Source organism: Xiphophorus hellerii, chromosome 4 (assembly GCF_003331165.1).
Source record: "Xiphophorus hellerii strain 12219 chromosome 4, Xiphophorus_hellerii-4.1, whole genome shotgun sequence".
Lineage (NCBI taxonomy): Eukaryota > Metazoa > Chordata > Actinopteri > Cyprinodontiformes > Poeciliidae > Xiphophorus > Xiphophorus hellerii.
Genome location: NC_045675.1, coordinates 25698623 through 25711506, shown reverse-complemented (window position 1 = coordinate 25711506; position 12884 = coordinate 25698623). Strand labels below are relative to the sequence as shown.

Here is a 12884-nt window from a genome sequence, read left to right as displayed (position 1 = left end):
CTTCGATGCCTAGATAAATAAACCTCAGGCGGGGGCCGCCGGTGTGAACCACACAGTCCGCTGCTGCCTTTGGCCTGACACCAAGCTGCTGGAGTCGCACCACAAACCCACTGACACAGAGCAGCCGAGTGGACGCGTTACGCAAACAGCTGGCTCGGAGGTCTCCTCAGATCATCCACGCTGGATGACGTTTTTTATAACTTATCACATTTTTTATTATTATTATTTTGTGGCAACAAACATCCCAGTTGTCAAGAAAATCCGAGCTCATCCCACTTCCCCATGCTGGAGATTTAAGTTTAACAGTAATAATAAATAAAGTTATCTTTAAAATGAATCACTCAAGTGACTTCTAGGCCCAACAGTAGACTCAGGTGTCAATAAAATAAATCTGGTTGTGTGTGTTGTTTTTGTGTCCAGCAAACTTTGCTTTAATTCTACTTTTTTCTATCTAATCATAAGAAATCATAGTCAGTCAGAGAGAGTCATGAAACAGGAAAAGCAGGTTTCCTGGAAAAAGAGGAAGTTTCCAGCCTGCAGATTTATAAAAATAGCTGAGACTATTACTTATTTTAAAACATGAAAGTTTTAAAGAATGAAATCTAAAACATTTTGAGTAATTTGATAAGATTCAAAGTAAAATACTTATATTAATAATGGTTTACTTGTAATAATATTTACACGAACATTTGTGGGAACACTTACAAGAAAAACAAGTAACTGTAACTTTAGTATTAAATAATTAGAATCATGGATTATTCTTGGTTTCTTTTCAGAAAAACATCTGTAATAACTCACATTAAGAGTAACTAATAAGTTATGGTTATAAAATCATAAATGAATGATAAATCAGAGAAGCTGAAGAAAATAAATGTGATATAAGTTTTGGTTATAAAATTATAAATGAATGCTAAATCGGAGAAGCTAAAGACAATAAATGTGATAAATGTGATTTTGACATTGAACTTGAAATGGTATAAAAAAGGTGTAACTGCAATTAAACATCACTGATATGTTGTAGGTAGATAGTAGGTGAAAGGTGAAAGGCAAGGAACTAACAGGAGAGCAGAGATGATCAACGCCTTATTTAGGTAAAAGGTTGTGCAGGCAATGGACATAGGAGGTTAAGCAACTCTGAGACATTAGCACAGACATCAGGACATAATGTCTGAAGGACAGTGATGGATGTGAGGTCATCTGTCTAAGCAGACAGCCAATGAAAACGCACCAAAAGGGTGGATAAACCCTATATAAGGTGGGTGCAAAAGAGGAACCTTTCGTTGGATCCTCCGGGCAGCTTCGAGCCAAGAGATGGACAAAGAACTCTGCAGCTGAAGAAGAGCCGGGGCCACGGAGCCGAAGACTGTCCTGCTCATGGAGACCAACCCGTCAGGCCCGCAACCTGTGGCTTCGAATCGCACTTCTCTCATCAGCTGGGTTCAGACCCCAAAGACAAAGATGAAGACAAAGGCAAAGACAAAGAAGAAGAACTGGTGCCTTTTTTCCTGCCAGCACCAAGTCCTGTGTGACCTCACCATCCATGCGGAGAAGAAGATCATCAGACCTACAGAGATTCCTGCCTTCGCCGATCAACATCTTCCTCCTGCTGCAGCACCTTCTTCATCTTCAATCATCACAGAGATTCCTGCCTTCGCCGATCAACATCTTCCTCCTGCTGCAGCACCTCCTTCATCATCAAGCCAGGTCTGGGGTTCGAAACGTCAAACTCCGTCCGTCTCTCTCAAAGGTTCCTTTTTTTTTAGTTCTTAGTATCAGCAGTAGGGAAAGACAGACTAGATGATTGATTTTACTTATTTGATTATTTCTGCTACTGAATTAAGCTGTACTGACCCTTGCAAAAATGCCTTACTAATAAAATATTTAGCATAAAGAAAATCTAAAAGATGTTGTGGACATTCAGTTAATGAGTCACCTTAAAGTTCTTTGATGGTTGTAAAATAGCTGTGATGTTTGATTCTGGAGAGGAAAAAGTTTAAAATGTTTTTAAGTTGCTGGTAGCCCAAATTTAAAACGTCATCCTTGGGACTCGCCCGAGTCACTAAAACCTACCTGGTTCAATAACAAATGCAAGTTGTAAAATAGAGAACGAGCGACCGTTAACAGGTGTGCTCTGTGAAACTAGTTGGCTGTAGGCTGCTCAGTCTGGCTAATTCACAGGGGGAAGAAGGGTGGGACACCTGGATGTAGGCCGTCAGAAAACCAGGCGAATCGTTTCTCGAAACCAGCTTAAACAGAGTTTACTTCAGTCCTGGACAGGGTAAATCCCGGCAGATTTAGGAAACTCAATTAACCCGTTAGAAGGAGAGCTGGTAGCACATCTCCCCTCTCAGAAGAGGAAGTAGAGAGTGAGACAGTAGAGACAGAAGGGGGGGGGGGGGGGGGGGGGTGTTGCGCAACAACACAGTGTTCATAGTGAGTTCTGATTGTAGACGTCGCAGACTTAGTTTCATGTAGCTCGTACCTGCACGTTTTTGACATAAGAAAGAAATTGTGCAGGTAACAATAGAGTATGATGATTTTCCATTGATTCCCGCTTGTGTTTCTTTTCCAATATTTTTCCTCTGGAAAGATACTCTACTTCATAGTGGACAATATACTTTGAAACATTTTGGCACCCTTCCTCATGCCAAAGTAAATACTTTGAGAAGCATGGGGTATCGAAAACCAGATGTTCTCATCGTGCGACAGCCAACTGGGCACTGCTTAACAAGCTGTTAACCCTCAGAGCCAACAGAAAGCCTGAGGGGATTTAAGGTCTCCGTGGCTGGAGAACATAGGATATACCAGCAGCTGTAACACATATGCATGGCCGAGACGGAGACCTAAAGCTTGAAATTTGGAACGGCAGATTCTGCTTATTAGTGATTTATTTCCGTTGATGACATTGCCGTAATTTAGCACTTCAAATTCAGTAGCCCGTGAATTAATGACAGGGATTCAAACGTTCGGCTTTGAATCCCACCTCCGGATGTTTTTTTGAAGTTTCCATTGCACCAGAAAGGTATAAATGGTGACTGAAAAGTTGATGATAGGGAGCAAACATGCATAAGAACATAAATCCATTTGGGAAGTGAGGCATAATTTGAAAATGCAGCCATTTGTAGTTTAAAAAACCTAAATAGCTATGATCTGATGGTATATTACAGAAATATACAAAGCTATCTTACAGAAGTAAGATAACAGTAATACAGAAGTTATTCAATAATTTGTTATATATTTGGAATTATATATATATATATAATGTATATATATGGGTGTGTATGTGTGTGTGGGGGGGAGGGGGTGTAGGGATGGGCGCGCGCGCGTGTGTGTGTGTGTAAATAAATAGTATTTAATTACTTTATTTAAAAAGTAATTTCTATGGTTATTTGTCAAAATTAAAGATTGATTTATTTGATGCACACATCTACAATTTTGTTATAATTACCAAGATTAAATATCAACTTTAGGCCACTGCTTGTTTTACCTGTTTAGATTTGATCTCCGTTGGTCCAGAGCTTCTTTTAGTTCAGGTTGTGCAGTATATCTTTATTTTTATCACATCTGCTCACCATCAGCCACTAATCCTTCAGGTGCGGCGGTAATCTAAGCTATTAACTCTTTCATAAATATATATACCTTATATATATTATAAGGTATATGTAGCAGATACACGACAAATCTCTGACAGAATCTGCTAAATTTGTTTGAGGCACTAGAGCAGAGGACACTGAGATGAAGGTGAGCAACACCTGCAGTTCTAGGCATGTTCCTCAGGTGAAAGAGCTCAGTAAATCAGTTACTTTATATTAAATTGATGGAGCTGCAGAGTGGGGAGGGTGGGTTTTCTGCTAGGAACCTTAAATGGGACCACCAGCGATCCCATCTTCCCCTTCTGTCAGCAGCCATGTGGAAATTACAGTCACTGAAATGCTTCAAAGACAAAAGTGAATTGGGAGCATTTGCTAGGTTGCTGCACTTACTGTCTAAGATGTGATTAAGGCTTAGGTTAGAGGTGGCAATTAAGACGTCAAGGTTTTTTTTGCAAGGTTCGCATGCAAATCATCTTTCTAAAATCCAATAAATTTAAAAAGTCAGGGCTTAGGTTGCTGTTGAAATTGAAGAAAAGTTGTAACTGTAATATCAACTCATTAAAAAAATGAAGCGATAGGGTTGCAATAATTGCTGCCCTATGCAACCAGCATGGTACATCCCAGCATACATTGCTGTTAGCTACAAAAAAAAAACACAACACTTTAGCATTGAAGAAAGGTGTATTTTAAAGTTCTAATATATAATGGCACAATGTAAGAGCGTGAAACAGTAATGAACTATGTGATGATTTACTGATGTTTTAATGTTTTTACCAGAGCAGGTAGCCTCACTGCCTCTTGTGTCTCACGTTTCCTGCCTTAAAGTCGTTGCTTTCAGCAGCTTGTGGACGTCTGTGAAAATGAGTCTCCTTTGGAATAAGGCAATTTCTAACCTTTTCTCCAGAAATAAAGGGAAATACGAGAATAAATAAGTTGACTTCACTGTAGACATATGAATACATGCCTTCTTGTTGTCATCAAGTTAACTTCACTTTTGTTTTGATCTTTTTGATTTTTTTTAGGTTGGATCCATTTCAAGGGAACACAAAAGATCTGATCGCTTAGAGGAAAACTATTTGGGAAATTAAGGACGCCTCAACAGTTTTGCACTGTATATAGTCAATCCCAGTCCTCGAAATCTGACTGATAATAACAACAAAATATATATCTAAGCTCTTGATTTAAAAAAATCTATATATAAACATATAAAGAAACCTCTGTGAAAGTATTTCATAAACAAAGAAAAGTTGTAGAGTTGTAGATGAAAAGTAAATGGTGAAAAGATGTTCACATAACAATGTTGAAAGATAGGTCAGGTTGATCAAATGAGTTTAATAATCCTGACTTTAAATATTTGTATTCATGCTTAATTTGGACAGGACTAATGGGCAAAAAAACATCACACTTGCAGCATATTTTTGCTAGCTAAATAAAGAACAGCTTGTCAGCCTTCAGCATTTCTTGCTGTTGCCATGACTAAAAAGATACACATCTCTTCTTATCTTTATCCAGTTATGTTTTCTCAAAATGGCAATAGCTGAGTTTTTATAGAAACGTTTTAAAGACATATGAGTTTTATTTTTTCCTCCTGTGCCTGCTCCTTGGGTTTATTTGATCACTTCAAAATGTCAAAGTCCAACTTAAAAGCTTTTAATGGCCTTATCCTTATATATAGTATATATACACATGGCTACATGACCTGATATGTAACCTTTCAATTAATGAGGTCTTGAACTAAACGTACAGATCTTACACTACAGATAGTGTGTCCTGTTAACAAACAAATGGATATCTCTGTATGTTGAGCCCCCTGTTTTATGGCACTCTAACTTCTCTGACTTTAAACATGTAATGTACCTCTCTCTTTAAAAACCCACCTTAAAGCCCACCTTATTAGGAATATTTTTGGTAATGTTTCTATTTGTCTCCTTTCTGTACCCACTCGCATGTCGCAACCCACCACCCACTCATCTCCAGTTGCCAATGGAGAAGTGGGCCCTGGACAGGTGACCAGACCAACAGAATATCTGTGATCTCATTCTTTTGGTGATGATCTATCTCTGATGTCCACAGGACAGAGTCGGAACATAGACTGAGCTGTAAACCGAGAGCTCCCCCTCTTTTCTCTGGCTCTTTCTTCATCAAGACAGGCTGGAGTTTGTGAACAAAACCTTCTCTGCTCAAGTCAAAGATTGACCCAAACACTCAAATTAATTCACTAATTGCAGTTGCAATTAATTCAATATTACAGCCACAAAGTTACAGTATGGATGTATAGAATATTTCTGGGACGACAGTAGGAGTTTGTCCTGTAATCAGTGGGCTGATCTTTTTGTTACTAAACTGACTCTGTTTCCCTTACATTTTTTTTACAGCAGATTCATCCCTATAGAGAATTTTCTTTTAGCTGAATAAGGTCTATTTTTCTCTTCATAAAAAAATCCAATAATCTGAAGTTGTGTGAACGAAAGAATTGGCAGACTGGTTAGAAATTATAGAAAAGTAACACTTGCTCAATTAAGCGTACTTAAATTACAATTAAGGAATGTACAAAACTATCTGTGAACACATAACAAAGACAACCTTAAAGAGGGGGCGTTATGTATTTTCCAGGCACATTTTGCCATTTTATAGCGCAGTCAAGTAACTATATTACCTTCTGTTATGAAACTGCACTATGTATCAAAAATAACTAGAAATTTGACTTTGCATCATAGATCTGATACCTTGAAATTGGCCTCTGTCTCTTTAAGAACCTTGCACTCTCTCCGGCATCACAACAACGGTTCTCTGTAACATTCACCGATGTTGCTTACAGGTATTCTTAGGAGCATTGCAGTTTGTACAATGAGCTCAGCAGATCCACAGTTCCACCAGATGTTTGCTAATGGCTGCTGCTGCTAGTCTGGAGGAGCTGAGTAGGGGAGGTGCAGGTGAGTGGTGCTCCATGGAGCTGAAGCTCCAAGTCAGAGTCTTTGGTAAATAGGTGACTCAAGCTTTAAGGCACTCCCGAATGGTTGCCAAGGGAAATTCAAGGATTTTTCAAACATACGTGAATCAGTCAAAGCAACACTTTTTATATTTTTGATGAGGCAATAACATAATGACATGGTCTAAAGCTAAAAAAAAAATACTTTAGCATAACCCCACTTTAAAGCAGATGACCTACAGCAACAGTTATCTCCAGGTGTTGCAATTGATGACACTGAGTTCACTGTACCATAATGCTTTCCATTGTCCCCAGATCTCAGTCAAGGCAGCAGGGGTCCAACGCAGTATAAGCAAAGTGTGCCTAATAAAGTGGCCGATGATTCAACATAGTTTTGTGGAATGCTATGTTGACTCATATATTATAACAAGAAATGTAATATTAAAAATGAGACTAAAAGGACGTGTCTGAAATTCATTTGAAAATAAATCATTCACATTTTCTATCAGTCAACAGTGACACCAACTACAGTTACGCTTATTTAATTATTCTAAGGGGATTCGGACACATTTTGTGCAATGATTCCACATTTGGATGGCCGAAAGTTCAAGTTAATTTCCTACATGTCAGCTTCATTATTTCTGACACACTTTTTACGCTGTTCAAAGACATACAATTTATACTGGAGCCAGGACGGCCTGGTCTTCTTCGTGAAGAGCTCAAACTGAATGTCCATCAAGAGAAATACATTCTAAGTTCACATAGGAAAACAAAACATTTGAGTTGACATATCTTACTGGGACAGTGATTATGAGAGCGAGTGCTTCGGGTGGGATCTGACCCTACTGTTTCCATCTAATGTACAGCACATGTCCTCATCACTCTCACCAGATTTCCACTCTCATTGCTATCTGGACAGGATCTTTGCCCCTACAGTCACAGCAATCCAAGAGCGGTAGAATAAAATAAAGCCTGCCTTTTCGCACTCTTGCCAAAACATCCTTCACCACAGTCAGCGTGAAATCATACTCCACAAACTCCAGCTTGCAAGGTCACGCTCTCCCCTAATGTGGCGCTGCTTCAAGAACTTCCAAAATCAAACCAAATATTTATAACAGACTTCCTCCCATCAACTTCACAGCCTCGTACCATTTACATATAGTCTGAGCTGAAGATGCACTGAATTTTTCTTTCTGGATAAATTCCAGCTTTCCGTACTTGAAATAGGTTAATAACACGTTTCTTTCTGTAAATAGCAGAATTAAGTGAAAAACGTCTGCGATGGAAAAATAAGCAGCCCATTATATTTTATGGAAAACATGCAGATATTTTAGATTATGCAGTTACAGTGCAGAGTGCAGTGAATTCAAAACCTGCATATTGTGCACTACTATAAAACTAATTGTGATACATTTGAAGCAGTGTTGGATTTAATTATCTTTACTGCATGCGGCATCTCTAAATTTGTTTACGGGACTTCTTTAATGCTTTGTCTTTGAAATAATCTGTGAAATTTCTTCTTGGTTCTTCCTATTAAGTGTTTGTGGCTTTCTTCTTCTAGCTCTATCTAGATGAGGCACCAGTGATGGCGCTCTTAAATGACCACAAATCTGGCTGTGCACCAAGCGTTTCAAAGCTTCTCGACAGTCTATCTTGGAGACACATCAACTTTCACTTGACAGAATTTGCATGTTTGCAGTGTGCTACAATGCACCTCTATAGATTTTTTTACTAGCGAATAAATATACCTCAATCCGCCAAGCTTATGTTATGCTGTGACTCATACAGACACTCCTGCATTTTTGTAATTGACATATAAATATTGTGACCTTCATAATATAATGACCTAAGTCATTTTTTGCTAAAAGTGATTTTTTGTTTTTTACTAAATACCGAAATCATTTTTTGGAAGAAAAAAAAAAATAGAGGTGGTGATTGTTTTATATTTGCTGAAAACCCTGAAATGATGTAGGTCATTATTTTAGGGAGGTGACAATAATCTCACCTTCCTAAATATCAAAACAAGCCTGTTTGATCTTGAAAACTGAATATCAACAACATCAACTAAAAAGTTATATGGCATAACCTTTGAAAACATTTGCATCAAAGTTAAAATATTCAAAAGTGCATTCCTGAAGATACATAAAGTGCATACAAACACACAGTAGGAGATACACAACTTTTACTCACCTAAATGTTGGCTGCAGATCCAGAGCAAGAGGAAGCAGTAGCACTCCATATGTTTACTGGCGTGGAGGTGATGGCGTGTTGGAGTAATGACTGCTGTGAGGGTGTGCAGAAACCCAGTGGCAGGCACAGTTAAGGTCCGTTTCTGATTGACTCGAGTCAAAGCCCAGCCTATATGAGGAGAAGTAGGAGGGGATTGTGGGAAGAGGAGGAGGATGAAGAGGAGGCTCACTGTTCCACAGCAGGAGGAATACTCTGTCTTTTAAAAATGTGTTCAGCTCAGTTTAACTTGGCAAATAGAGGAAAATGACTGACTTTTAAGAGACTTTTTATTTTTTGTGTGTGGGAGACTTTTTAGGAAAAGAAAATCAGCATTTGCATAAAGCAAACACAGTCTGGGAAACAATCAAAACAACGCCAGAGCAACACAACAGAAGGGCGTTGAGGGTTCATTAAAGAGACAAGCATGTGTAAGACATTAGACACTGCCAGGGTCACTGGAATGGTAAGTCTAAAAGGAACACTGTGGATCAGTAGCACCACAGTTCTTTTTCTCATTACAAACCAATCTGACTTCAGCCTGAAACTAAATGCCAACATACAATCATCAAGGCTCCTAACCACAAACTCACCAGTATGTTAACAGCAGAACATAAACGCAGGATTTGTACGTTACCTCACATTCCTGCTGCTGAGCCATCCGCTCCTGGGCACAAAATTTATAATGATCCCGTTTATGCCTTAAGACGTAGTTTGTATGTATTGGCTTGCTTGAAATCAGCTTGTGGTGACCTGGTGGATCTCCTGTCGTCTGCTTTAGACGCAGCATGTCACAGAAATGCACAGCTGTTCTTCACATTTTCACTTTAGTCTGGAGATGAAGTCATATGAATTTAATTCTCTTTCTAGCACTTATTATTTCTTACTTTTTTGCGTCCATTTTTCTATTTAGCACAAAATGTCAGCTACTTAACACCAATGGGCTGTGAAATGCTGAATCAAGTCAGGTTTATTTCAGCGGTACAAAGTGCTGGGGAATGTAAAAACAGATACAGTAACCAATAATACAACATAGTTGTTGTATTATGTTGTATTATAATACAACATAATTATAATATGTTGTATTATAATACAACATATTTTTACAACAGTTTTCTGGGAGAATTAGAACTGAATGCTGCTTCTCCATATTTGGTTCTGGTTCTGGGAACACAGAACAGACTAGAACCTGAATGGTCTGAAAAGTTGATACACCAACAGATCTTTAAATCATTTTGGTACTGAGTCGCTCAGTGATACAAAAGTATTTTAAAGTCTATTCTCTGAGCTACAAGGAGCCAGTGGAAGGACTTCAGAACTGGGTTTATGTGCTCTATCTTCCTCGTTTAGTGAGAATGTGAGCAGCAGTGTTCTAGATCAGCTGCATGTGTCTCATATTTCAGACAGACCTGTGAAAATACTGTTGCAGTAATCAATGCAACTAAAAATAAATGCATGGATGAGTTAGGGTTAGGACAATAGTCCTTTACTCCTGGAAATGTTCTTCAGGCGATAGAAGGCCGACTTTGTAACTGTCTTTATGTGTCTCTGAATGTTCAGATCTGAGTCCATCTCTACACCCAGAATTCAGGCCTGGTCACTAGTTTCTCAGTGAAGCTGTATGCTGACTCTGGATCGTTCCTATTTAGTGCCAAAGATGCAAACTTTTGTCTCTGTTTAGCTGAAGAAAGTTATGACACATCCACACATTGATTTATTCTAAGTGTCTGTTCAGTACTTGGAGCTATATATCTTGTCCTAAGCTGGCAGCTTAAGGCCTACTTTGTGTTTGACAAAAGCAAAGAATTTTTGTCAAACATGAACACTGACATTACATCAAGGTCTTGACTTTGCATCGTTGGCTGTAGTTTGTTCTTGACTCATAATCTGGTAGAACAGTTTTTTTATGGTACTTGACAAGGACTACATAAACATGACACAGTGGAAGGGACCTATGAGGATTTTCCCAAGAATTCTTCATCTGAATTTTTAGTCAAATGCAATGTTGTTGCTCTTGCCATTTTAGAGCACATTTTTATGGTGGCATCATACAGTATGTACTAGCCTTTACTCATGTACCTTGATGTCACCATTGGTTTCACAGCAATGTTATCTTAGCCTCCTGAGACCCGGGCTTTTGTTTGATGTGCATTTTTTATGTCTCCTTACTATTTGGGATTAGTATGACCTAATTTTAGTTGAAATTAAATTTTAGCTTTCTATGTGCTCTTGAACTATGTCAAAACCAATGCCCTCATATGAGGACAATGGGTCTGTTTTTGCATATACATTTTCTCCTTGTCATTTGGGATCATAAGGACCCAATTAGCCTAAAAATGAAATTTTAGCTTTCTACAATAAGTGGTTATCTCAAAACCCAATGTCCTCAGACGAGGACATTGGGTCTATCTGTGTGACTATAAGACCATTCAATCAATGTTATTATTTACATCTGTGTTTACAAAAATGTAATGTCCTCATATGAGGATGCAGGGTCTCAGGAGGTTAGAGAGTTATGTTGTGCTTCTCTAGTCTCAAAATGACGACGTAAGTATATCTACTGAATACAAACATTTTCAGAGTTGACTTAATTGTTTAAGTTTCTCTATTATTTGTATTTCTTCAACCAGCTGAATGGCAAACTGCAGCCAGCAAGATTTTGGGGCGAGAGCGCAGCGATTTGGGGGAAAATTTTGCTCATTCCGTGTGCCTCTTTGGGATCTCATTAAAAAGAATTTAACTCAGCGTAGAACTAAATTTAAGTGGTTTGGAAACCACGACTTATAAAGCCCTGTTAGAGCTTGATTCCAGCTTTGAAACTGCATGGCTTTGATGCAATTTTTGAATTTACTTTGGGAAACAAAGAAATGTAAATTTAACATCTAGCCATGTGACGTTTCTTTGGGTGCAAGTTAAAACTTCCATTATGAATCCAGCCAAAATATAATCGTCAGCAACAAAGCACCACAGGGTCTCAATCTCTGAATGGATTGTCGGCATAAACCTTTTCTCCTATCCCAGGATGATGTCAGTATCTGTAGCTAATAAGACTTTAATAATGAGTGAATAAATGATTTAAAGGTTAAATATATACACTTTAAAAAAAAGAGTCCACTGTAAAAGTAACCAATGAAAGCCTATATTGGTCAAACCGGTAGCCAAAGTCAATAGAAGCATCTGAAATACTATCAAAATGCAGCCAAAAACATAACATAGTTGATCTTTCTCTGATGGTTGTCCAAAGAACCGACATTTATCTGAAAATCCATCAAGTTCTGAAAGAAGCTCTTTCTGAGGCTGCAATCAAAGCCCTTTTTTTAATCACAAAGAAACCACAGATCACCAAAAATCAACACAGCATGTGTGCTGAACCCACCAAGCCCCTGCAGAAAATAAAAAGAACCAGGACTTGTTTTCATTAAGGATGCTTAAAAGCTCATTGGATCTACTCCTTCTTCACCACTTCTGCTCTGTGAAGTGCTGTCCTCTTTCACTTCACCTCAAGTCAGGAAATTAAGCCCTGTGCCTACTGCGGGACTGCCTATGTGGGTTACGTGTCTGCATAGCACATCTGATAAACATCTTGAAATGACTGCGAGGTGAGTAAAAGTAAGCAAAGTTCCACTGTTAAATACAGAGCACACATCTGCATGTGAAGTTACAGTTCTCCCCGTGACCTCAGCTAGAAAAATATCAACATGACATTCATGTTGTGAGTTGCACCAATTCTAAATTGTTGAAAGAGGAAAATGACTCATTCTTTGTCACATTATATGCATATAATAATTCTGAAAGGAGCATTTTCAAGAAGCAGCATTCCCTGCTCTTCAAACAACATGGGCATAAAACATTTTCAAAATTGAAGGGAAAACCAAAAGAATTATGGCGGTTTGGTAGTCATTACAACATAACAGGGTCTCCATAACCATGAAGTCTTTCATAACAACAATTGTTTCATTCAGGATTGTGGGTGCACTCTCATTGCCGAAGAATCTCCTACTGTCAAGCTGCAAGACAAATGATGGATCTGAGAGGAACCTGCAATTAGCATTAAATTCTCTGAATGGAGGCTAAGTGCCAGTTCTGTTTGCAGCTCAAGAGGGTGCTGAGGATGGTCTCCTCTTCTCTGTCAGTAC

At 38.5% G+C, this 12884-nt stretch overlaps 1 protein-coding gene across 2 annotated transcripts in view; it reads right to left on the bottom strand.

The window, feature by feature from the left end:
* Positions 1–8850, bottom strand: part of itga11a (integrin, alpha 11a) — a 58599-nt gene extending 49749 nt beyond the window's left edge. For both annotated transcript variants that reach the window (XM_032561504.1, XM_032561505.1), the window contains exon 1: positions 8713–8850. In XM_032561504.1, coding sequence (XP_032417395.1) covers positions 8713–8761 — 49 coding nt within the window. In that variant the 5' untranslated portion in view covers positions 8762–8850. The remainder of the gene's footprint in view (positions 1–8712) is intronic.
* Positions 8851–12884: the final 4034 nt, after the last annotated feature.